The sequence below is a fragment of the Boleophthalmus pectinirostris genome, unplaced genomic scaffold (genome assembly GCF_026225935.1).
Source record: "Boleophthalmus pectinirostris isolate CB_2022bp ecotype Guang Dong unplaced genomic scaffold, ASM2622593v1 HiC_scaffold_15, whole genome shotgun sequence".
NCBI classification, from domain to species: domain Eukaryota; kingdom Metazoa; phylum Chordata; class Actinopteri; order Gobiiformes; family Gobiidae; genus Boleophthalmus; species Boleophthalmus pectinirostris.
The window spans coordinates 23546421-23572816 of record NW_026571070.1 but is presented as its reverse complement, the minus strand read 5'-3'; the positions used below and the strand labels follow the sequence as shown (position 1 = coordinate 23572816).

Sequence of the window (26396 nt, the reverse complement as noted above, 5' to 3'; positions counted from 1 at the left end):
GTAACAAGACAATTACTGTGCAAAAGCCTGACACAACCAGGTTACACATGATAAAGAGCTGAGGTGGAGAAAGTGCTCACTGCTAAAAACACAAGGGGGAACACCACAACTCACCATGATGTACCTAAATTATCAACAATCTGCATGCACCACAGAAGCAATCAAAGCTGTACTAATTATGCTAATCAAGCATCAAACAAGATTCTTTATCTTGGCTCACACAATGGATATGTGTGATTTATACCACATATCCATATATAATATATATAAGTCTTATTTGATGTGAGAAGAAAAAAAAAGTTTCACAATTTAATGCATTTATATGCAGCAGAAAAGTTGTTTTGATGCACAAACTAAAATATAAAGTTGACCTTTCCAAAAAATAATATGTCATGTAGAGATAAGATGCTTACCACTGAGGGCTGCGATCTCGGTTTGGACAATCCTCACATAATGTAAAAGTAAAACCACTCCAATGAGCCTCTCCAGTGTCTTCGCCATATCCAGGTCTGTTCCTCTGTAAAGCCAAGCGCGTTTTAACTCATGAGCCGCGTTATCCCTTCACTCTCCGGGCTCTCTCTGCTCCTCCTGCCTCCGCTGCACTGAGCTGTTTTTGTTCCCACCGCGCGTTTATACTGGGCGAGCGTGCCGCGATGTGCACTGGCTGAGCGCTTCTAGGCTGGAAACGTATTCGGTTGAACAGGTTGCAGCTTACTATGAAGAAAAAGACCATAGAAAGTAAATGCAGAGCACAGATTACACATCTCAGTCTTGACCACCACTCTTATTCCACTGAAGTGATACGCACAGTGCAAGGAGTGGGAAGACCGTGCGCTCGCGGCGTCATCACCTCCTCAGAGCCAATGGCACCTCAGCTTTTCTATCTTAGGCAGTTTAATGAACGAACCTGAACAATATAAACAGCTCTTACGAGAAAATAGCAAGTCAAAACATTATTTGTATTGTAGCATATAGCATATACGTAAGTCTTAAATCATATTTTTGCACTTTGGTAAGGATTGGTTCTATTTGGCATTAGTTCTGTTGTCAGTGGTTGTTCTATTAACAACTATCCTCTACAGAACACATAAACTTAATAGTGTGTGAGGAATTAACTTAACGTTTTGGCCCCATATTGCTAATATGCTATTACTCATCAGTACTTAAATACGTAATTAAAGGCGCAAAGTTCAGTTGAAAGTGCTCGAATAACCTTAATGATCGTAACATCCACTTACCAAAGTTATACAACGTACTGCAATCTTCTTTAAATAATTTTCTGCCCCATTTTGGACATTTGTGCTTGGGTAAAACCCCTTCATTTATTCTAAAAGTCAGTCAGGTGCTAGAACCAGGGAGCGCCCTCTCTTGGTGTATTTGGCACAGTGCTGGAAGAAAAGGATAAATTAAACCGAGCATGACCGCACAGACAGTGTTTGTATTCAGCCAATGTTTAAAAGCACAAATCTTCTTTCTTTCTTTTTCCAGTGGAGAATTGCCAGACATTTAGAGGGCTAAGATGTCGGAAAGCTCGTGTGAGAGTGCGAGGGAACATTTCTGTCGGCACCGGTCTCTGCGCGCTCGGAGTGGGCACAGGAAGGATAACCTGAACCACATGCTTGTACTAATTAAGATGCGCGCGATGGGAATCCAGAAGTGGTGCTACGCATGGAAAACAGTCATAAAAAGGAAAGTTTGCGAGAAAAGCGCCTTGTGCAAATTTGTTTTAAACTGGGAACAAATAAGCATGAATGAAAGGGAAATTAAGTAGGAACATTTATCAGGCTGCTACCAGTAGAAACCAAACTAAAACCTAAGTTTACTAGGCAACTGATAAACAAGTTAATTCCAGCCTCTTAACTGTAGACAAGTATCCAACTGCACAGTGCACAACATACTGCTTTTGGGCTCGTGCAAGAAGGGAAAATGACAAAATACACACCTTAGTAAAGCATTCTGGGTTTTTTTTTTGTTTTTGTTTTTTTTTTGTCCACAGTCAAAATGTTATCAGCACCAAAATGTACTTAGACAAGAGACCAAAATCTAAAAAAGCTTGAGATATGGGGAACCTGCATAAGTGAATAGCCTACACAACTCACTCTCTTTACAAAAAAAGGAAACATGAAACTCTGGCTTCTTTAAAATGTGGTTGTTATGATCATAAGACTTGGTGCTGACAAACTCATATATGATCGGGTCACGCTGAGTTTCCCCACATAATTCTGCATCAGCTCCTGCACACACCTCCAAAAACCACAGGGTCTGGATCAACTGTCTGTTCAGCAAATGGACAAAGCCACAGTAAAAGTACACTTCACAGCAATATATGTTATGCATGTAAAAACAACTTCATCATTGTGGTTTGGTGGTGGCTGACAGACGGAGAAGTGGGGAGGCCTTCTGTTAAAAGTCTTCTTTTTTCTCACAACAGCGCATACACTTTCTTTATCCAAACTTTAGTCATCACCATTTGATACGGAGAGCAGCCAAAACTCTTTGCAGTCTGTTCCTACAATCACCTTATTCCATAACAAGAGCCAAAGGAGGTTATCTAGTCCAAGCCCACTGAAACTTATATGGAAAATAATTCTTTATCTTTACTTGAAATTTCTGGAGCACAGAACTGGATACATTTTCAGACTAAATAGTTAATCTATATCTTTCACTCCAGTAGATTAGCAGATGGATATGTACTCAGTTTTATGAGTATTTTTACTTCAGTCTGACCAGTTATGTTTTTAAAGTACTTTTTCTTGAGTACACTTGGATTGGATTTTGATTTCTTGCAACTTGGCCATTCCATAGTGTGTTTTGTCAGTGGAACTCATCATACTCCCCAAGTCCATCAAAATGCCTGAGGAAAGTTACATATTTGAGCAGGACTGAGTGGTAGAGGTGACTGTGCATTTTCCATTACATTCTGCTGTTCTGTTTTTTGGAGCCGGCTCACTTGTTGAGTTGTAAGGCACTGTTTTTGATGAGGCCACTCCAGACTGTGAAGCATGCAACACAAGCTTCCCTCTGTTTTGTTTTCCACCAAGTCTTGGACATCATTAGTTTTTCCACAGCTCCTGAAATACATAAAAAATTTGGTGCTAAATATAGACACATGGTATTCATTATAAACATGTTATGGTTTCAGCACTGCTTGCTTGCTACTCTTTTGGGAATTAATTCTAATGTTAAAGTTTTAAAAACACTGGGCCAATTATAACACAGGGCCAAAATATTAACTCCAGTCATAAAAAGCCTACTACAAATACTGGTAGTGCTAATGCCATAACAACATCTGAAGTTTAAAAGATACCATGCAAATTGAGACATTTTAGCATTTTATGTTACATGTTATGTTATAATGGTGTTGCCACTATAATGCAACTATGAAGAGATGGAGCTTATCAATTCAGCATTTTCTTTTTACAGTCAGTTTCCCATCTCACTAGAAAAAAGGATTATACAGAAAATAATATCCCTTTAGCTTCATTTAAGGTCTAGACATATTAGAAAAGAAGGGGTCAATGCCTAGTGATAAATATAACCTCTCACTAGGCATAGAACCTCTCACTAGGGGTTAATGCCTAGTGAGAGGTTCTGTGTATCTACCTACAGTAAACAAAAAAAAAACTGACTGTTTTGAGTTTGTCATAAGCTTATATAACAGTATGCAATATAATGAAGCAATAGTGCAGAAAACAGCTCTTGATGTGAACGAGCAGGTGGTAACTGATAGAACAATTTGCGTAAACAGCCTTCACTTTAAAGTCCTAATGAATCTTTACTGTGCAATAGACAGGAAGGAATAGGCCGAGATAAAACAGTTTTACAGCTCAAAACACAAAGAACTCTTTACAAAGTTAGTGAACTGGTGATGTGAACTTCAATGAGAAATCCCACTGTGCTTCAGACTGTGAGTGCAGGTGCCATCATGGATTTACCACCATGCAGAAAACATATGCAAATAGCAAAAGAGACAGATGTTGAGAGGGAAGAGAGTTTAAAACAGCCAATGAGAAACTGCACAGGATTTCTTTATCTCATTATCTGTTCACAAACAAAACACTGACCTTTATGTGGGCTCAGTCATGAACAAATGGGGACAACAATAGTTGAGTGAAAGCTGACGGGTAAGTGACAAAGCCTGGAGCTACACTGTATTCAGCAGCAGTGTTGAAGCTACCAGAAACATTATTGTGTGGGACCACCAAAGCATCATTATATTTTAGTCAATGGATTAAGCAAACTCTGCAAAGCCACTTGAAAACAAAGGGTTAGTTTGAGTGCAGCTTTTTGTATAATGCATTTTAACCATAGAATAAAAGTATTATCTAATGACTCTCCAGATTACATATTTTCATGGTGTCCATTCAATGAAATCATACTACTACGTACTACACAGTTCAGCAGTACTTGCCGTGATGCGCTTTTGGTGCATTCATTGAATACAGTCATTTAAATGGATTTAAATACTATAAAATATCAGTGTCACTGATATTTTATACAGCAAAAGATCATGGTCTATTAGCTATCTCAGATTTTTACCATGCTTGTGCAACTGTCATAATATCAATTTTAGTCATATTACTAGTTTGTAAAATCCAATTATCTTTGAAATATTTAGTGCATTGTGTAACTTTTCTGGTAGAGGGTCCGCAACCTGTCTCCATGAAGATGTTATTGCTTTGCCTTGAAAGTTGCAGTATGGCATTACATTTTCTATATCCATGGGGACTAGCAAATAACAGTACCACACAGGGTTTCAGGTTAGATCAGTGGTGAGGCAACCCCACTCTCAGTAAGCAAGAATACATGTTTTTCAATGTATTTTTGAGCATAAACACACCCATAGTGGTATAATTGCAAGATACATCAGACTAATGCCATACTGTGAAACATTCAAAGTAAAGCAATAACATCAGCAAGGAAACAAGCAGATGGTGGACCCTTTACCAGAAAAGTTACACAGTGCACCTTCAAATATGAGCCCAAGTGTTTTAAAAATTTGGTTTGTCCTTTTCCAAGACAGAAGGAGCTAGGAACGAGAGGTCAGTTAACAATATAAGCAGCAATTGAAATGCTCAAATGGATTGTATAACAGTGTAATAAATCTCCACCTCCCGAGTCAGCAAAGACACCAGATGATGGAGGACGAGGCTAAACTGCAATGGCAGTAGTGAATGTGGTCATCTAAGTCTAAAAAGTCTGAAAATTAAAGATTCATAACCTGATCTTTGGCCAAAATGGAAGACGAGAAGTGTATTTTGATTACTTTTTCATTAAGTGCAACCAACCAAAGACGAGAGGGCTGCACCATATGATGTATGCGTGGTTTTATTATAAATGAGAATGAAACAATGAACTTTGATAGAGGTAAGATGTTTCACATAAAAGGTGAGGTGATGAATCTGAACAGTATATTGCATATTATATTTATGTAAATCATTATGTAAATAGCTCTTTTAAAAGTTATGTGGAAAGATTTATTATGCTATTTAACTAAAGAAAATACCCATTGAGTTAGTTAATGATGCATTTGTTCCAAAGAAAAATGTGCAGCCATTTCTTGCTGCACACAAAGGAGCTGGAAGTCTGACTTGTAATGGATTTTAATTTGCAAATAAAACAGAGGCAACAATTGTACTTGCACTTGTGGGAATTAAAACAGATAACAAAGTCTGCTAAATAAAAAAATAAATGTATCTCAATTTATTTTCTATAGTTGTGAATGTTTCCAAGTGCTCCAAAAAATCAAATTTCATCTTAAAGTGTATACCAACGAGTGACTTGTTGAATTTAAATTGGCCATAATTTATAGATGGCTGTTTGAATAACTGGCTTTAGGCTGTTTTCAAATCCAAAGTAGTTAAAAAGACCCCTGCAGCCAATGTCCCGTAAAGTTGGTAGAAAATGAATAGCTTATTAATCTTGAACACATGTCTGTAAAATAATTGCATATTTTTATAGTAGTTGCAAATCAAAGGGTTAGGACTAAGTGTTATTTTGACCTAAATCTAGTGCAGAATGGATATGCAAAGTCATTCATTGTTATGCTTCAGAGCTTGTGCAGTCTGGACCATTAGCATCAGCGGGGCAGTTGTACAATGGATTAGAAAAGGACAGGTTGGAAGCGTTCCAAGTTCGATTCTGGAAAAACACACACAAAAACACATAGATCACTTGGATGACTTTTACACTGATAATTAGAGAAATAGAGGAGCATCCCGCTCACCTCTGGCTCATTCTTCCACGGGTACACGCTGATGGACAGGTCCTGTCCACCACTCTTCAAACCAGGCTTAGCGCTGCTTGTTTCCAGAGATGGTAACTAGAGGAAAGAAGACATGTACACAGTGTTAAAATCAAGTGGGTCTTAATAGGTTACAGCACATAAAGCGCGGGTGCAATCAGAACCTAATTGACCTGTTATGCATTTATAATTGCATATCTAACCTTCGTAAAACATCATCATCCTTCAGAGAGAGAAATAAATGCAGGCTGTTTCTGTTGAAGCACAGTGGTCAGGGCAGTGAAAACAGTGCACACCTACATGTATTTATACAGAGATTCCAACATTATGAATGTGTCAATGTCATCTACAGTTATGTGATGTGAGATGTGATTGCTGCTAATGAAAACTACTACTTTGTTACCTCTGCTATTGCTGCTATTTCTACTATATCTTTTTCATAAATGTCTAACTTTGCCTTGAATATTCCACAGTACGGAATTAAATGTATCTATCTAGCACTCAATTACATGTGTTTAAACTGCTAAAAATACCAAGAAAAACCTGCATTCTTACTTTATTCTTATGGCCCTTTCACAGATCTGACCCATAACTTTGATAGATATGTGCATCTAATGCCATAATGTGAACATTCCAGGCAAAGCAATTCTATGGAGACAAGCTGGTGGCAGACCCTTCAGCAGGAACAGTGCATCTTTACATAGTATTCCTTGAAACTCAGCATAACTTCATTTGTACGCTTGCCTTATCTGTTATAGTTAATATTTATAACGCTGCATATAAAATGTTGAATTTTATGACTAAGAGCAGCCACTGATCATGAATCTCAAGGATTTTCCCCTCTGTTTAATATTAAAGTACCAGTTACATTTGGAATAAATTGAATCATAGGTCCCCAAAGGCAGAGGCCACAGAATCAATTGTTTTAAATCAAAAACATACCACCTTATGACCTGTGCTCATGTAAAATCCACTTATTGAATAAAAGCAAGATGAATTGGAGAAGAATTCGACTCATAAACCTAATATCACCAGAATTAAATCTTTGGATGATTGATTTTGTGTTTGAGTGCACCAACCTCTGCTCTCCAGTCAAATATGGGGTCATCCATCACCCCATAGTCCAGCGGTCTGGGCTTTCTGTAGGCCAGACAAATGAACTCATTACAAGCTTTTCTCCAACATCATCATCATCAACACAAGTGGAGCAGGGGATTCTCTACTGCTGCCAATACTCACATTAAACAGCCTTTTTTCTTGAGAGCAGCGAGGATGCACACAGTCACACCAGCTGTTAGCAGAACTAGCCCAATGCCAATGCCAGTGTACACAGCATCTAATAAGAGGGAAGTTCATAAGTCTTAATTTTGGCCCCTATCTCTAATGCAGTGCATACTATTAACAGCATGTGTAAGAGCACTTTAAGCATAAGGGAGAGACTACTGTATGTAATACAGACTGGAGGAGTAAGAGTTTGTTTATTACCAAAGTTGATGTCCTCCAGAGTGGGAGATGGGGTCGTCAAAGGCGTCTTTCTGTGGCAACGGTTACCAGTCCAACCATCGAAACATCTGTGATTCAAATATATGAAATTAAATACCAAAAATAACATAATGAGGGGTGTGCCAAAATATTGAGATATTGAGATAAGTGGTTTAACAAAGACTTTTAGTACCACAGCCATGATTTAACCTTTATTTTTTAATTAAACCGCAATGAATAGTTTTGAAATATTTCGTATCGAATTCAAAGTGCACTGTATCAAGGTATGTATCTTATCGGCAACTTCTTAATGATACCCAGCCCTAGTTAGGATGCAGTAGTAATAGTAGTAGTAATAGTAGTATTTTCGGATATATTTCTGGATTGCAAATAACTGCTTGAGTCAACAGTATGTCATAACGTTGTTTTTTTTTTTGTTTTTTTTATCTTAGATGGAAAAAGTTGCAGCTGCAGAAAGTGGTAGAAGAAGTATAGAGTCAAAGCTGCAGTAGTGTTGTAGTAGCAGATGTAGTATCAGTAATTGTGTTGCATTTGAACTAAAACGCTGCTAAAATTAGAAGTTACATTTTTAGTTTGAGCAAATGCCCGTTTCAATTCCCCCCCTTCTAATATGACTTTATCTGTCGCCGGAGGAATACATTTGTTTTGAGAAATAAAATATGAGCCCCCTTTTGTTTAGCCCCAGTTGTATTGCTTGTTTTGATCCTTTAAACCTGCATGTCAGAGCTGATATACACAATCATTCACACTCTGCTTCACCCGTGCCGTAATCTCGCCTCTCCAAGTGTAAGGGATTATAGGCAGACGTTTCATTTTTTACAATATGACACAAGTGGTTGTTACCTCTCTCTCTCTTGTCACTTCTCCCATATTTGCTTGGGCACCGCGGGCATCTATAAAACTTTTCGCTGGAGGAACTTGTCACTAAACTTTTGTGGCAGCTGCGTCTGACAGGCTGCTTTTATTGGGGGCTTCTAAAGGCAGTGGCAAATGGACGGGCAATTACGTTTATGGGCAGTTTGAGGTGACATCCCTGCATATTGGATGGTCTTTTAAATAGGAGTCATCAGCCGCAATGGTTCTCCCACAGATGAAAACAAAAACAAGGGGCTATTTGGGCCGGCAGCATAATGCCAATCGACCGGCACGTCCGTCTTCTGCTCCTGTCCCCTGCACATGTGAGAGTCCAGCCTTAAGCCGGCGATTTCAGCTGAGGAGGGTTTCTGGGCTTAAGTTGAGATAATGGTTTACTGAGACTGTAATGCTCTTCTGAAAGATGCTTTTAATCAATGTCCAGGCCTATCAGCTACTTTGAAATACTCTGAGTGGGTGATGTTTAAGCACATTTATTTATTATAAACTCTATATTCAAATTATGTGTCCTCAAAGCAACATGTTGATATTGATATTAAGATATTGATAGTGATATATTATCTCTGCAATATTATTTATTATTTTTAGAGCCAATAATAAGATGCATAAATGTTTAACCATTTACAGCTCCACCATTTAACTTTTTATCCAACAAATAACCTAAAATTAAAGCATGTTTTTTGATGTTTTAATTGCACTGAAAAACATACGTTCTTACTATGAGCATATTTATGAGTTGCATCTCCATAAAGCTGACTCTTATTTGGTCTGGAATACGATCTTCTCCTGCTTGTCTCCATGGAAATCTTCTTGTTTTAACTGTAATACAACAAAGTATGGCATAAAACTTAATGCAGGTGACATGCCATATCCAGAACATGGCATGGCATACACGATGTTGCTTTAATTATTAAATGTGAATACACTGGTTACAGCATATTCAGGAACATACTCATGAACAAATTATGTAGTAATGAGATCAGTTAGAAAGTGATCAAAGTCATGTCTGCATATTTACCACAGTTATATTTATAGATTCAAACTAACCTTACCTTATATCGTAATAAATAAAAAAAAGTTACTTAAATGTACTCACCTATAACCCACTTTTTTCCTTATACAATTGCGTAGGATTTTATCAGCACCCTTTGGCATTAGTGACAATGGCAGAGAGCTTTCCAGATGTCCAGACCCACCCAAATGTCCTGATGACAAATGTGACATGTTTTTTACACTTTAAAGTAAATAAATCCCAGACGGCTCACATCTGTATAGAAGAGATAGTCACGGCTGTCACTGAAGATCAAATCATCGCTCGTCTCCAAAAATGAAAACAAAGCACATGCTCCTCTGTCTTTAGTGGCTTATGGCTAATCAGACAAGTCCAATACACTCCAGTATAAAATTTGATGACTATAAATGTGGAGAAACTGATTATTTTGCAATAAATTCAGTTGTACAGTTTATTTGTGTGCATATAGGCTTTCTGATTTGGTTAAAAACAACTGTCCTAACCTAAGATAAAATGATGATGATAAAATAAGATTCAAGTCTGCGTTGCAAAACAGGTGTATAAATTATTAATTTTAGCTTAGTTTTAGTTTAATTTAGACAATATAAAATAAGCAAAGCCACAGTCAGCGGTCAACAAACATTTGGTGGAGGAACCACTACTTACTTAACTTAACACTGAGAATGTAGTTTTCAAGGTGTTTTTAAGAGCAACATCTTAATTCAACATCTCCATGGAAACAAGGCAGTAGCTGAACCCACCAGAAAAGTTACACTGCATTTTTAAGGACCACCAAGAAAACTGAAGCATAATGCACCTGTTGCACTATTGCACAGCCGTTATTTTTATAATGTTTAAAATGCATGGGGAGTGTATTATATTCACTGTCGTTATATATACAGTAAAGGTCATAGATCACAGCACAATGCATTTGATGATATGATAAGAGTTTTTTTTTACACNATGTACTCAGTTTTATGAGTATTTTTACTTCAGTCTGACCAGTTATGTTTTTAAAGTACTTTTTCTTGAGTACACTTGGATTGGATTTTGATTTCTTGCAACTTGGCCATTCCATAGTGTGTTTTGTCAGTGGAACTCATCATACTCCCCAAGTCCATCAAAATGCCTGAGGAAAGTTACATATTTGAGCAGGACTGAGTGGTAGAGGTGACTGTGCATTTTCCATTACATTCTGCTGTTCTGTTTTTTGGAGCCGGCTCACTTGTTGAGTTGTAAGGCACTGTTTTTGATGAGGCCACTCCAGACTGTGAAGCATGCAACACAAGCTTCCCTCTGTTTTGTTTTCCACCAAGTCTTGGACATCATTAGTTTTTCCACAGCTCCTGAAATACATAAAAAATTTGGTGCTAAATATAGACACATGGTATTCATTATAAACATGTTATGGTTTCAGCACTGCTTGCTTGCTACTCTTTTGGGAATTAATTCTAATGTTAAAGTTTTAAAAACACTGGGCCAATTATAACACAGGGCCAAAATATTAACTCCAGTCATAAAAAGCCTACTACAAATACTGGTAGTGCTAATGCCATAACAACATCTGAAGTTTAAAAGATACCATGCAAATTGAGACATTTTAGCATTTTATGTTACATGTTATGTTATAATGGTGTTGCCACTATAATGCAACTATGAAGAGATGGAGCTTATCAATTCAGCATTTTCTTTTTACAGTCAGTTTCCCATCTCACTAGAAAAAAGGATTATACAGAAAATAATATCCCTTTAGCTTCATTTAAGGTCTAGACATATTAGAAAAGAAGGGGTCAATGCCTAGTGATAAATATAACCTCTCACTAGGCATAGAACCTCTCACTAGGGGTTAATGCCTAGTGAGAGGTTCTGTGTATCTACCTACAGTAAACAAAAAAAAAACTGACTGTTTTGAGTTTGTCATAAGCTTATATAACAGTATGCAATATAATGAAGCAATAGTGCAGAAAACAGCTCTTGATGTGAACGAGCAGGTGGTAACTGATAGAACAATTTGCGTAAACAGCCTTCACTTTAAAGTCCTAATGAATCTTTACTGTGCAATAGACAGGAAGGAATAGGCCGAGATAAAACAGTTTTACAGCTCAAAACACAAAGAACTCTTTACAAAGTTAGTGAACTGGTGATGTGAACTTCAATGAGAAATCCCACTGTGCTTCAGACTGTGAGTGCAGGTGCCATCATGGATTTACCACCATGCAGAAAACATATGCAAATAGCAAAAGAGACAGATGTTGAGAGGGAAGAGAGTTTAAAACAGCCAATGAGAAACTGCACAGGATTTCTTTATCTCATTATCTGTTCACAAACAAAACACTGACCTTTATGTGGGCTCAGTCATGAACAAATGGGGACAACAATAGTTGAGTGAAAGCTGACGGGTAAGTGACAAAGCCTGGAGCTACACTGTATTCAGCAGCAGTGTTGAAGCTACCAGAAACATTATTGTGTGGGACCACCAAAGCATCATTATATTTTAGTCAATGGATTAAGCAAACTCTGCAAAGCCACTTGAAAACAAAGGGTTAGTTTGAGTGCAGCTTTTTGTATAATGCATTTTAACCATAGAATAAAAGTATTATCTAATGACTCTCCAGATTACATATTTTCATGGTGTCCATTCAATGAAATCATACTACTACGTACTACACAGTTCAGCAGTACTTGCCGTGATGCGCTTTTGGTGCATTCATTGAATACAGTCATTTAAATGGATTTAAATACTATAAAATATCAGTGTCACTGATATTTTATACAGCAAAAGATCATGGTCTATTAGCTATCTCAGATTTTTACCATGCTTGTGCAACTGTCATAATATCAATTTTAGTCATATTACTAGTTTGTAAAATCCAATTATCTTTGAAATATTTAGTGCATTGTGTAACTTTTCTGGTAGAGGGTCCGCAACCTGTCTCCATGAAGATGTTATTGCTTTGCCTTGAAAGTTGCAGTATGGCATTACATTTTCTATATCCATGGGGACTAGCAAATAACAGTACCACACAGGGTTTCAGGTTAGATCAGTGGTGAGGCAACCCCACTCTCAGTAAGCAAGAATACATGTTTTTCAATGTATTTTTGAGCATAAACACACCCATAGTGGTATAATTGCAAGATACATCAGACTAATGCCATACTGTGAAACATTCAAAGTAAAGCAATAACATCAGCAAGGAAACAAGCAGATGGTGGACCCTTTACCAGAAAAGTTACACAGTGCACCTTCAAATATGAGCCCAAGTGTTTTAAAAAATTTGGTTTGTCCTTTTCCAAGACAGAAGGAGCTAGGAACGAGAGGTCAGTTAACAATATAAGCAGCAATTGAAATGCTCAAATGGATTGTATAACAGTGTAATAAATCTCCACCTCCCGAGTCAGCAAAGACACCAGATGATGGAGGACGAGGCTAAACTGCAATGGCAGTAGTGAATGTGGTCATCTAAGTCTAAAAAGTCTGAAAATTAAAGATTCATAACCTGATCTTTGGCCAAAATGGAAGACGAGAAGTGTATTTTGATTACTTTTTCATTAAGTGCAACCAACCAAAGACGAGAGGGCTGCACCATATGATGTATGCGTGGTTTTATTATAAATGAGAATGAAACAATGAACTTTGATAGAGGTAAGATGTTTCACATAAAAGGTGAGGTGATGAATCTGAACAGTATATTGCATATTATATTTATGTAAATCATTATGTAAATAGCTCTTTTAAAAGTTATGTGGAAAGATTTATTATGCTATTTAACTAAAGAAAATACCCATTGAGTTAGTTAATGATGCATTTGTTCCAAAGAAAAATGTGCAGCCATTTCTTGCTGCACACAAAGGAGCTGGAAGTCTGACTTGTAATGGATTTTAATTTGCAAATAAAACAGAGGCAACAATTGTACTTGCACTTGTGGGAATTAAAACAGATAACAAAGTCTGCTAAATAAAAAAATAAATGTATCTCAATTTATTTTCTATAGTTGTGAATGTTTCCAAGTGCTCCAAAAAATCAAATTTCATCTTAAAGTGTATACCAACGAGTGACTTGTTGAATTTAAATTGGCCATAATTTATAGATGGCTGTTTGAATAACTGGCTTTAGGCTGTTTTCAAATCCAAAGTAGTTAAAAAGACCCCTGCAGCCAATGTCCCGTAAAGTTGGTAGAAAATGAATAGCTTATTAATCTTGAACACATGTCTGTAAAATAATTGCATATTTTTATAGTAGTTGCAAATCAAAGGGTTAGGACTAAGTGTTATTTTGACCTAAATCTAGTGCAGAATGGATATGCAAAGTCATTCATTGTTATGCTTCAGAGCTTGTGCAGTCTGGACCATTAGCATCAGCGGGGCAGTTGTACAATGGATTAGAAAAGGACAGGTTGGAAGCGTTCCAAGTTCGATTCTGGAAAAACACACACAAAAAACACATAGATCACTTGGATGACTTTTACACTGATAATTAGAGAAATAGAGGAGCATCCCGCTCACCTCTGGCTCATTCTTCCATGGGTACACGCTGATGGACAGGTCCTGTCCACCACTCTTCAAACCAGGCTTAGCGCTGCTTGTTTCCAGAGATGGTAACTAGAGGAAAGAAGACATGTACACAGTGTTAAAATCAAGTGGGTCTTAATAGGTTACAGCACATAAAGCGCGGGTGCAATCAGAACCTAATTGACCTGTTATGCATTTATAATTGCATATCTAACCTTCGTAAAACATCATCATCCTTCAGAGAGAGAAATAAATGCAGGCTGTTTCTGTTGAAGCACAGTGGTCAGGGCAGTGAAAACAGTGCACACCTACATGTATTTATACAGAGATTCCAACATTATGAATGTGTCAATGTCATCTACAGTTATGTGATGTGAGATGTGATTGCTGCTAATGAAAACTACTACTTTGTTACCTCTGCTATTGCTGCTATTTCTACTATATCTTTTTCATAAATGTCTAACTTTGCCTTGAATATTCCACAGTACGGAATTAAATGTATCTATCTAGCACTCAATTACATGTGTTTAAACTGCTAAAAATACCAAGAAAAACCTGCATTCTTACTTTATTCTTATGGCCCTTTCACAGATCTGACCCATAACTTTGATAGATATGTGCATCTAATGCCATAATGTGAACATTCCAGGCAAAGCAATTCTATGGAGACAAGCTGGTGGCAGACCCTTCAGCAGGAACAGTGCATCTTTACATAGTATTCCTTGAAACTCAGCATAACTTCATTTGTACGCTTGCCTTATCTGTTATAGTTAATATTTATAACGCTGCATATAAAATGTTGAATTTTATGACTAAGAGCAGCCACTGATCATGAATCTCAAGGATTTTCCCCTCTGTTTAATATTAAAGTACCAGTTACATTTGGAATAAATTGAATCATAGGTCCCCAAAGGCAGAGGCCACAGAATCAATTGTTTTAAATCAAAAACATACCACCTTATGACCTGTGCTCATGTAAAATCCACTTATTGAATAAAAGCAAGATGAATTGGAGAAGAATTCGACTCATAAACCTAATATCACCAGAATTAAATCTTTGGATGATTGATTTTGTGTTTGAGTGCACCAACCTCTGCTCTCCAGTCAAATATGGGGTCATCCATCACCCCATAGTCCAGCGGTCTGGGCTTTCTGTAGGCCAGACAAATGAACTCATTACAAGCTTTTCTCCAACATCATCATCATCAACACAAGTGGAGCAGGGGATTCTCTACTGCTGCCAATACTCACATTAAACAGCCTTTTTTCTTGAGAGCAGCGAGGATGCACACAGTCACACCAGCTGTTAGCAGAACTAGCCCAATGCCAATGCCAGTGTACACAGCATCTAATAAGAGGGAAGTTCATAAGTCTTAATTTTGGCCCCTATCTCTAATGCAGTGCATACTATTAACAGCATGTGTAAGAGCACTTTAAGCATAAGGGAGAGACTACTGTATGTAATACAGACTGGAGGAGTAAGAGTTTGTTTATTACCAAAGTTGATGTCCTCCAGAGTGGGAGATGGGGTCGTCAAAGGCGTCTTTCTGTGGCAACGGTTACCAGTCCAACCATCGAAACATCTGTGATTCAAATATATGAAATTAAATACCAAAAATAACATAATGAGGGGTGTGCCAAAATATTGAGATATTGAGATTGTGATACTAAATTTGGTGATATAGTATTATTATCATGGGCTGCTGTATAGATACAATATTTATTGACATTTTTTTTGTGACTGCACTACAATTTTATTAACGTGACACTGTTTTGATGATAAAATATATATATATATATGTTTTTCATATGAACTTTGTACAAGTAGTGACTTAAAAAGGAAATATTGCTGCTAAAATGTATTTGGTTCTTAAAAAATGTGCAATATTAAATCATGTGCAATATGTGTGATAATTGCATGTATCACCATATTGCAATAATATCGTATCGTGAGCTATGTATTGTGTATTGTATCATGAGGAACCCTCTGATTCCCAGTTCTAAACATAATACTCAAAATTATTATCCTGTATTTGACATTTTTGTTAACTTTCTAAAGTTTGTCCAATACTTGCTTGTCCAATTGATCAACATAACACAAGGACGCTATGAGCTGCATTTTAAGGTTTCATACCATATGAAGTGACAGCGGCCCAGTCCTGAACAGTGGTAATGGGAATGACCTACTGCTGTTGAGGCAAACCACAGACCTAAATGCGTTTTTCACTGTTTAGGTGATGCCAAATCTCACAGCTGCCTTGAATGAAACCATTTATAATCCACTGTAAAATAACCTTTTAGTGAAATACTGTTCTAGTAAAATTCATGGTTTACTATTCAAAATTATTAGATAGCATAAAATGCACAGTAAAGTAAAGTCTGTGTACGTTTCTTTTGGTAATATTTCAAAATAATCAGGCAAAAGCATGTCAGCTAGAGTATGAAAACAGCGTGTGCTTGTAAATAGTTTGCCTGATTTGGTACACTGCTCTCCTCTCCGGATCTGAGAGTGTGCTCCAAGTCAACATCTGTTCAAAATCAGCCTAGTTCCTCTGCACAAACGACCTTCTAATGTGAAACACGCAGCAGCAGCAGAAGCGTGTGGAGCCAGGCTAAGTCATTATCATTCAGGGGGGCTTGGGCAGTAGGTCCGGTGATGACTTGGCTCTCACTGGTATGGAGGTGAATGGGGAGACTCAGGTGGTCCCAGGTCTCTACCAGGGCTGTGATAGAGGAGAGCGAGGAGAGCTACTGTGTGTTACATAATGAGAGGAGGCAGCAGAAGCCACAGTGTTCTCAGGAATGTTGGACTCAAGGACAAATCGGAAGCAGGCCCGAACTCAACGCATGAATGAATGACCAAATTAATGCAGCGGAAAAAAATATTAATTGGTTTCTGTTTCCTCTAGGTGACAATTTGAGGACTTTTCACCATTCAAATGATATAATATTTTGGTTTAAATTGTTATGGCAAGAGTCCTAAAATGTCATCATTCTGAAAGCCGTGGATAGAAACTTTCTTTGGATTTTAGAGTTTATATTATTTTGTGCCAGTAAATACAGACAAATGGATTACTGTGCAGAGACTAATAATAGGAAGACGGCACAAGTCCTTGGCAAAGGAATTTTTCACATGGCAAACCTGATATAAACACGAAATTAAAAAAACACACACACACACCATTCTGCATTACAATTAAATAATGAGATTAGAGTATATATCAATGGATATTAGAGAGATAAAATATAAGGACTGTTGACATAAGATTTTTTATAGTCCTACAAATGGTGTCCAATAAAGAGAAGCATCCTGACTTAAACACATGAATATGCCAATAACTAAAAGATGCATTTTGAGACCTCAGATAAAAAGTCACTTTCTTAATAATAGCTCATGTGGTGAACTTTTTCTCATGACAGTTTGACTGGTGATATCTATCAGTCATTCCCGGGAAGGCATTAGAGGCAGGAGCTCTCCGGTTAAGCTTGAGGGGATGTGCAGATTCCCACATGCTTCACGGAGCATGTTTTTTCCACAGAGAGCAACAACACTGATGGGATTTTCATGTTTTAAGACTCAAATAAACGCCAGAGTGGGGAAAGAGGCGGAGGAGCACACGTGATCATTATCAGTTTGTTTGTGCATGTTTGTGTCAGCAAGAATGAGGAGGCTTAAACTCACATGCAAACAGGGCCAAGCCTTTCAACTTGACACATACCATGGAACAAACAAAACATCGGAGGGCACTCTGTAAGATTAAACAAAAGTATTATTTAGTATAACATGGCTGATATGTATTTTGTTGCACTGCAAACAACAGAAAACAAAAAGTCATAAAACATCTACTTTCCTTACAAACCAATAGACAGTATCCTTGCGGCTGCTTTGGCAAAATTGCATGTTTTTTTTCTTCACATGGTGTTGCCTAGGAGAACAATTTACCTCTAAATGTCAAGCACTAGTCAATATGATTTACTACATACATTGGAGCAGAAAGTTGCTCAATTTTTCATCTCTTGAATGTGTATATGAATTAAGTGTGTATAGGCTATTTCAGGTTTAAGAGTGTTGAACAGTTTAGGTTGATGTCAGAGATCTTTAATGGTGTTTCAGACTCCACATTTGATAAAGTGACTGTGGGCTTGCACTCAATTCAGACTAAATGTGGCCTGGTTGTATTCATCAAGAGGCCCAAAACGTTTTTATGTGTTTTGGCAGTGGGTAGAGACCTTTGAGGTGTGCTTTAAAGACAGCAGCCTCTCTTGAAAATGTCCTGGGAGTGACTGCTCAGGCGGTCAATGGGGACACGCAAATGATATTCTGGCAGGGGTTAAGGCGCCGCTGAGTAAGTGACACGAGGGGGTGTTGGAGTAAAATTATAAGCGTTGCATATGGTGAAAAATATCAGAAACAATGTAAAGCGGGAGGAGAGAGCTGTTACCATGGCAGCTGGACTCATCAGGGTGGAAAGGCTTACAGACGGCAGAGTGGTCACAGCGCTGGTGGACTGGGATACAAGAAGGCCCATCTTCACACACCAGCTCCCCTGGTCCACACTGCAGCATGGCTGAGTAAAACATGAGACAGACATGGGGTTTTCACGAGTGCACTGACGTCTGACCAGGTGTGAGTTCACAAACAGGATTAAACTACTCAGAAGTGCTGTTTGGGCCTTTGATCACTGTCTGTAAAATTGTCTTTGCACAGCTACTTGATTTCACTAATCCTGCTCACATGTCAAGCCTTCTAAAAGATGCATTGTGATATTCCTTGTGCCATGACTTACACAGTTCAGAGCACCACCTCGTCTCTCATGACTTAAGTTTAAGGAATTCAAGCATTGTAATAGCGGAGCTGAGTGCTCTGACAATGTTTAATTGTTTTTTAAATTTAAATTTGTTTTTTCCCATGCTACACTATGCTTTTGGTTGGTTTGACAATATTGAAACTAACCAATAGCTCTTAGTATATCATAATGCTGCGCCCTTAAGCAAAACACTTAATACTTTATAAATTTTAGTGTGACTGTGATGGTTTAATATGCTACAGATGAATGCTTCTGTCACTAAGTATGATAAAGCAGTGATTGTCTATTATCTATTTTAAATTTATACATACGACAGTTGTACTCATCCTCTCCTTGGGGACAGTCAGGAACATCATCACAGCGCAGAATGGAGGGCAGGCAAATATCGTTGGAACACTGGAAATATCCCACAGGACAGCGGCCCTGAGGAGGCAGTGTCCCTGGTATCAGAGAACCACAGTCTTCTTCATCGGAGTGGTCATCACAGTCTAGCTCTCCATCACACCTCCAGCTCTGAGATATACACTGGAAGGAGTACAAACACTGGAACTTGTCTGCAGCACAGGTCATGGGCTGTGGGGTCACTGAACCTGCAATAGCACAAATAGACCCCATCAGTATCCCTCTCAACAACGCAAATGAGGGCATCTGTTTTAGAGAGCACTGGGTTTTGAAGACAGCTGTAGTTCAGAGGTGAAGGAACAATGCAGGTCTAAGGTGAAGAAAGATAAACTATATTAATGTAATTGGTTTCCACCTCCTGCCCTAAGCGCTCAATGTATATGTTCCACAGGCCAACCCGGTCCATTACTTTACACTGCACTCACTTTACAGAGAAGCACAGTAGAGAGCTGTAGATGCAGGCTGACGGTGGAGCAGGTGGAAAAGAGAGGGAATTGACAAATCAAAGAAGAAGTGACTCTACCCCCAGCAACACACTCCTCGGTGAAGGAGATGTCATCCAAAGCGATGTCTGTCCACATGTCTCCCCCCACTTCTCCCTGGAAGGTCACCCGGAAAGGACTAGTGTTGGACAGGACGATGTTAGCGTAGTTCCACTGAGGGCCATGATTCCCGGTCACAGCCCACATGAGGAGGGGAGTACCGCTCTCTCCAACAGTGTACACCTATGAACACATAATAAGAGTTACACAGTACTATCAATAGTGAAATCACACACAAAAAAATCACCAACTTACACTGTATATATGATAATGTTAAAGGGCCCATATTATGCTATTTCCTGATCTATGTTATAATATTGTTTCCTTATCAAAAACATACCTGGAGTTGTGTTTTGTTTCATTTACACATGTTTAACACACAAATCCATTCTTCTCTCAAACGGGAAAACATTCTGTTCCACCTTGTGATGCCATGTGGTAACAGAACTGCTCCACTGTGTTTTTAAACTCCATGCACCTTCACTACAATCATTTTGATAATTTCAGGCATGGAATTTCCAATCTCTACTGACCAGAAGGTAATGGTATATATTAACTACAACTACATAACATCACAATGTGTAAGTTTTGAGCTTTGGGCATCCAGGCAGCCCTATAATGCAATATTACACAAACATATAATGAATGAAACAAAACACAACTCCAGGTACGTTTCTGATGAAGTAAAACATGGCTTAAAGCTCACAAAAGTACATTTTACATAATATGGGACCTTTAAGGATATTTACAATGAATAATTAATACAATTTAGCTATAGCTTCAGTTGCTTGTAATCCCTTGCATCAAAATTTAAAGACTTCAATGATCCCTCTAGACTAAATATAATTTATTAATACCACCTTAATTAGTCTAATTGAGGGGCTAGAGTTAGGAGTTGGGGTTTTAATTAAGCAGATATAAAGCCTGAATGATTCTTAGTTAACAGTTGTTCCTTATGAAGTTGTTGTCCGTGCTTTATTTAAACAATAAAATACTTGCCTAACTCTAGTTATTATAAAGTGTTACCAGCTCTTATCTTATCTTTTCCATTGCATCTGTTTTGTTGCCTTTTTTGGGGAGTTTTAGAGCTTGTCATTTTAAATTCAAATTTTGTATTTGTTACTCGCTATGGGCCATGCAGACATACTGAGATGCATTCAGACTTTCGGAGACTCCATTGGGGATTGAATGATTGATCATGAAGTTGAGGTTTATGACAAATTCAAATTAAACTGTCAGGTTGATGATAGATAATGTGAAAACCAACATTTAAATGGATGTTTAAATTATTTACAGAAATGCAGGGGAGCTGAAATTACCTTGAGAGTTCCCATCCTGTCAGAGCCATGCATGTAGAACCAAAAGCGCAGGTGACAAAGGCCGATGCTGGCAGGGTATGAGGCCCGAGTTGTCACCGTGGCAACATCACCTTCTCGCTGAATTGCTGAGTGGATATAAAGGAAGTTCCCACCACCACCTAACATGTTAACAAGAAAGTTTATTTTTTGCTTTTTTCTATTAAAGAATGTTAACCCACCAAAAACAGCAAAGCCCTCCACTTTCTCTACTACTAAATCACTAAGTATCATGCAGGTCTACACAGTGCAGAACTGGACCCTTATAATCAGCTTAATTGTAATGTATTTAGAAGTGAATACATTTTAATTACCAATTTGGAATAATAAAAAACACATATGACCACAGCTTTCCATGCTAGAAATATAATAGGCATTTGTGCAAATAATTTTTGACAATTGAACTAGTAATATCTAAACAACCAATTCCAAACCCACAGCCAAACCCAATCCAATTGTACAGTTTTCCCTTTAGTTCCACACACAATTTACTGCAGTATTTAGGGGAGAAAGGAAGTCATATTGTGTTGGTTTGAAAATAGTCTCTTGGGGTGAAATACTGCAGACATTTTTTGACTTCTGGGATAAGGCAGCATCAGAAAATATGGCAGAACAAAGTGGGAGTTTTCCACTTGAGTTAGAGGGGATTTAAGGCCATCACTATCCACGGCACGCACCAGGCCCTGTTCCCACCCACAGCTATAGATCCATCATTGGCTGATTTTCCTCTCTGATCTGCATGCATTTAGCCCATTACGAAATTTAATGTTTTGAGTACTGGGCATATTTTGGCTTTGTTCAATTTAATGCTTGTGTATAGGAAGTTCTACTGGCCAGTTCTATTGATCTGCTTGCTGGCGGTATTCTAAGTTCAAAGCATGACACAGCAACTAGGGTCCACATTCATCTTTTTGATCAATAAAGTTAACTGGACACAATTAAGAAAGATGAGAAACTCACAGACACCAGTAGAGCTGGGGTAAAATAAAAGCTATGATAGGGCGGTAAGGGCATGTGTAAGAATACCTTTTCCAACCTCTGCAATATAAGATTAAATACAGACAAGTGGCTCTAGCTGCCAGCATGAATTTTTGATCCCTGCTCACAAGAAAATTGATTCTTTGCACAATCAGTTAACAACAACAGGTAAATCAATACGGTTTAGTACTGAAGTGGGAATAAGAGATGCAGCATAATTCTCACTTAAAGCCATTACTGACAAATTAAGACAACAAAAAGCATATTGGGGTGGAGTTCAGCTTGACTTAGCGTATTGATCAGGATACATTACTGGCTTTTAGTTGTTCAAAGCTATAACATTTAGTGGGTCACTTTCAATAAAGTTAAGCGGTCAGAGGTGGTAATACTGAATATGTGTATACTTAAGGGGTAGACATATATCATTGTTTGCCTATTTCATATGGACCCCACAGAAAATGATCTCTCTTATTAATTTGTCATAGCTTTTAAGAGCAACGCAACCCTCATCATTCAAGTGTTAAGTTAGCATGTTCAGATAGTAGTAATGGCTGTTTTGACAATTATAAGAAGAATTAACTAGTAAAATGACTGACATTCAAAGATGCTATATAATGCACTCTATGCCCCTGATGCCACAACTGCCCTGGGGCAATCTGTCCATACAGCCACTCTGACCTCCATCAGGCTCTTATTCACTAACTCATCAAATTCATAAATAGGGAAGGTAAATAAAGTATCTTGCTCAAGGTCACCAAAACAATATACAATCATCAGAACTGGGACTAAACCCCAAGCTTTCATTTATGAGCCAAGCAACTTTACCACTGTAGTCACTATCGCCTTGAATATAAGCAGTAATTGGCTGAATCTCTCTGTAGTAGAGTGGGCATAGACAGACCTTGAGTGTGGTCAGCCAGAGGCCCTGTTCCTGGAGTGTGACTCTGGTGACTGATGGTCCAATCAAAGTCATCACTGGTGTCCTGAGAAAGCTGGCAGCCCTCCTCCCACTGGCTGGGCTCCATGTTGAAATTGCAGGAGCCAGGCAAAATAGCTATATGATCTGCATGAGAAGTAGAGAGGAGACATGAGGAATAAAAGGTCTGCAAGGGCAATCTTGATTTCCTCTTGTAACAGAAGATGGATTTGCAGGTAATTTCTCTTTCTACTCACCGCAGTATATCTCGTCCGATCCATCTGCGCAGTCGGGCTTGCTGTCACATTCCAGGTGAGACTCGATGCAATGGCCACTCAGGCACACAAAGTCAGTCACAGAAGGGCAACTCACCGGTACGTCACCTAAGACACAGTATAGTTAGCAAAATATATATTTACTGTTTCGTGGAGTCCTGTGAGTCCTTACATTTTATCATCTGTATTGGATTTTACTGCCATTCTTTTTAACCAGGGACCGTCCAAAACATTAGTTTCATTTCACGTTTGTCTTATTTTATCACTTAATTTTAACCATGGTCACAAATGTGCATGTCTCATTCTTTCAGTAAAATAGATATGTTATAAAAAGTACAATTCAGATTTTAAAGATTTTATGGAAATATGGGCCACAGGGTTTAAAGTAAAGTAAAGGGTGTCTACTGGAAATTAAGACAGTACAGAATGAAAAAATATCTATTATATAAACAACAGTCAAATTAAATGAACAAAAGACATCTGGTTTTAGACCAGGCTGAACACCTTTGCAGATGGCTGTGCTTGCTTGGTTATTGCTTTTAATCAAAGTATTACGAACCCTCTAAATACATACTAGAACCATTGTTTTTTCCACTAATTTAGGACAATAACTGAACATATGTTTATTGTTACAAATGTTCTTTGACTGCTCTATTTGGGCGAAGAAAGAAGATAAACAACTGCGTACAAAGGCTTGTCAGAGGAATGAAACCTGTTTCTTAGTTTTTCTGGGTAAAGACACAAGACAGAAGGAGAGAAGTGGATACAGGGAATCAGAGAGAGCTCACTGTAGCACAACATGAAAAACTTGTGTGTCGGTATGAATGTGAATACTGTCTAGTTCAAAGACATCACATGACAAATGAGGAGACCGAGTACATTTTTGTGTTTGACAGGGTTAATGCCATGAAAGGACACACATTTTGGTATGTTTGAGAGCATTTCATATGATGAGAGTTATAAAATGTAAATGGTTTAGAAGAGTTTGCTTGTCAGTCAGGGCATGCACGCCATTTGCATTTTGATTGATGTGCTTGTCTCTGTCACTATTTTTGTCCCTGTGTTTATGTAGCCACGTGAGTCATAGTGTCCAGCCTTCTGCCAAGCCCTGTTTAATGTGGAGCATCTGCCTCAGACATAAACTGTTGGTCAACTACTGTCATTATCTGCCCCCAATCCAAGCTCTCCCAGAAAGTACACTGGCACTCAATCAGCTCCACTGTTCTCATACTGAGCACACTAGTGACAAAATCTATTACTTACGTACTTTGAACTATCAGCTGAAAGGATCATAAAATAATTTTTATGGCAGAAGGACATCCAGCCCCACAAGATTATTAAAGGGTGATAGGAAGGGTATAGTTAATATTATGAAATGGGTACTATTTAGACTTGCACTTTTTGAAAAATATGTATTAAATTCAACACTAGAACTTCAGTATAAAGCAGTGGAGCTGACCTTATTTTTGAAATAACCAAACGCCCTGACCATTTTCCACAATGTTATAGTCATTTATCAGCAGTTTCCTTCCTAAGTATTGGCAAATCAGTGATGACTTTGCCAGGTGGAGTTCTGGCGTTCATAAACTTTTACCGCTAGTTCTTCTAACACAATAAAATGGTTGCACACTTCTTTGACCTCCTCATTATATTTATGTATAAAGGTTGAAAAGTAATTTTATGCCTTTGGGACACTGGAGGTACATTTGGTAACTATAGCTTGACAAAACCTTTTCTCAGATGTTTAAGAGAAGAGTGGCGAGAATAAATAAACTTACTTGGGGCACAGTCTATGTACTCTATGTCATCCAAGGCAGCACCTCCACTCAAATCCATGGTGCGGACACCCTCAAAAATGACCTCAAAGTTTCTCAGTTTCCTCAGTGGGACCTCAACATGGTTCCAGAAATTCCCCTGGTGTCCAGTCTTGTTCCACATTTCCACCAAATTATTTTCAGTCTGTAAAGGGAATAAAAAAATAAGAAGAAATTGACAAATGAAATATGTGGTATACCATGCAATATATTATAATAATAATAATTTGAAAAATTAGAACAAAATTATTAAAAATCCATATTATAAAGTACAGGACTAAAGCTGAATTGTCATGGCATTAAGGTTGTGCCTTGAATAATAAATATCCCTCTTGCCACATATGGGCTCTGTTAGAACACCCCATGTGTATTCCACTGTCAGCCTCCTGTGTCTTTTCCCATGGCAAAATGCAGTCACTAAATCATTATATACACTTCTTTAGAAGGACTGGATCTGTGTTAAAGGGAAACGTCTCATCGGGGGATTTTAATGTCAAGGAAAGAACATTTACAAAGTCATACAGCAGTTGGGGAAAAACTTCACATGAATCAAAATGAGAGGGTAAATTGATTTCAGGTGGATAAATCTATTGTTCCACAAAAAAGTAAAACTCTACTTGAAAATAAATACTTGAAATAATGTCACACACATTATGCACATACTAGTATTAGAGATCGACCAATTTATCGGCTGGCCGATATTATTGGCCGATATGGGCACCTGGAGACATATCGGCTATCGGCCGATATGCTTGCTGATATGGGTCGATATTTCACGTGGGCATGTTATACCTCCTTATAAAGCTTAGACTCTCTGCATTATGTTCATTTAATCCAATTTACAGACAGATAAATGTCCTAATATGTGGCTCCGCATCAGTATTTATCGGCGGTGTAATTTGTCTGTGTCTGTGTGTACTAGAGATGCGCGGATGGGCTATTTTTTCATCCCGCAACTGCGACACAAAACTCATCATCCGCCCGCTATCCATTTTGCACCGAAGGTTTTCAAAACCGCACCCGAGAACAATCATACACCAAACAAACTAAGGAGCCTCGATAAAAATGCAAACTCTACAGCTCATTCATTCCAAAATTCGCTCAGCGTGTATGTTCACATTCTTAATTGTCCGTAACAACCCCAGACTTACCTGGTTTTCTTGCG

The 26396-nt window shown here is 38.1% G+C and overlaps 2 protein-coding genes across 2 annotated transcripts in view; both read right to left on the bottom strand.

The window, feature by feature from the left end:
- Nucleotides 1–776, bottom strand: part of plxdc2b (plexin domain containing 2b) — a 71593-nt gene extending 70817 nt beyond the window's left edge. Inside the window, exon 1 of the mRNA XM_020935715.2 lies at nucleotides 414–776. Within this exon, the coding sequence (XP_020791374.2) occupies nucleotides 414–501 (88 nt within the window). The 5' untranslated portion in view covers nucleotides 502–776. The remainder of the gene's footprint in view (nucleotides 1–413) is intronic.
- Nucleotides 777–6042: 5266 nt separating this feature from the next.
- Nucleotides 6043–26396, bottom strand: part of malrd1 (MAM and LDL receptor class A domain containing 1) — a 37375-nt gene continuing 17021 nt past the window's right edge. The window contains exons 21-38 of the mRNA XM_055150818.1: nucleotides 25196–25376; nucleotides 23400–23525; nucleotides 23128–23289; nucleotides 21213–21370; nucleotides 19875–20076; nucleotides 19261–19539; nucleotides 18584–18709; nucleotides 17824–17890; nucleotides 15639–15724; nucleotides 15393–15489; nucleotides 15233–15293; nucleotides 14136–14231; nucleotides 14006–14049; nucleotides 7730–7815; nucleotides 7484–7580; nucleotides 7324–7384; nucleotides 6227–6322; nucleotides 6043–6141 (exon numbers count right to left, since the gene is read on the bottom strand). Coding sequence (XP_055006793.1) covers nucleotides 6043–6141; nucleotides 6227–6322; nucleotides 7324–7384; nucleotides 7484–7580; nucleotides 7730–7815; nucleotides 14006–14049; nucleotides 14136–14231; nucleotides 15233–15293; nucleotides 15393–15489; nucleotides 15639–15724; nucleotides 17824–17890; nucleotides 18584–18709; nucleotides 19261–19539; nucleotides 19875–20076; nucleotides 21213–21370; nucleotides 23128–23289; nucleotides 23400–23525; nucleotides 25196–25376 — 2124 coding nt within the window. The remainder of the gene's footprint in view (nucleotides 6142–6226; nucleotides 6323–7323; nucleotides 7385–7483; nucleotides 7581–7729; nucleotides 7816–14005; nucleotides 14050–14135; nucleotides 14232–15232; nucleotides 15294–15392; nucleotides 15490–15638; nucleotides 15725–17823; nucleotides 17891–18583; nucleotides 18710–19260; nucleotides 19540–19874; nucleotides 20077–21212; nucleotides 21371–23127; nucleotides 23290–23399; nucleotides 23526–25195; nucleotides 25377–26396) is intronic.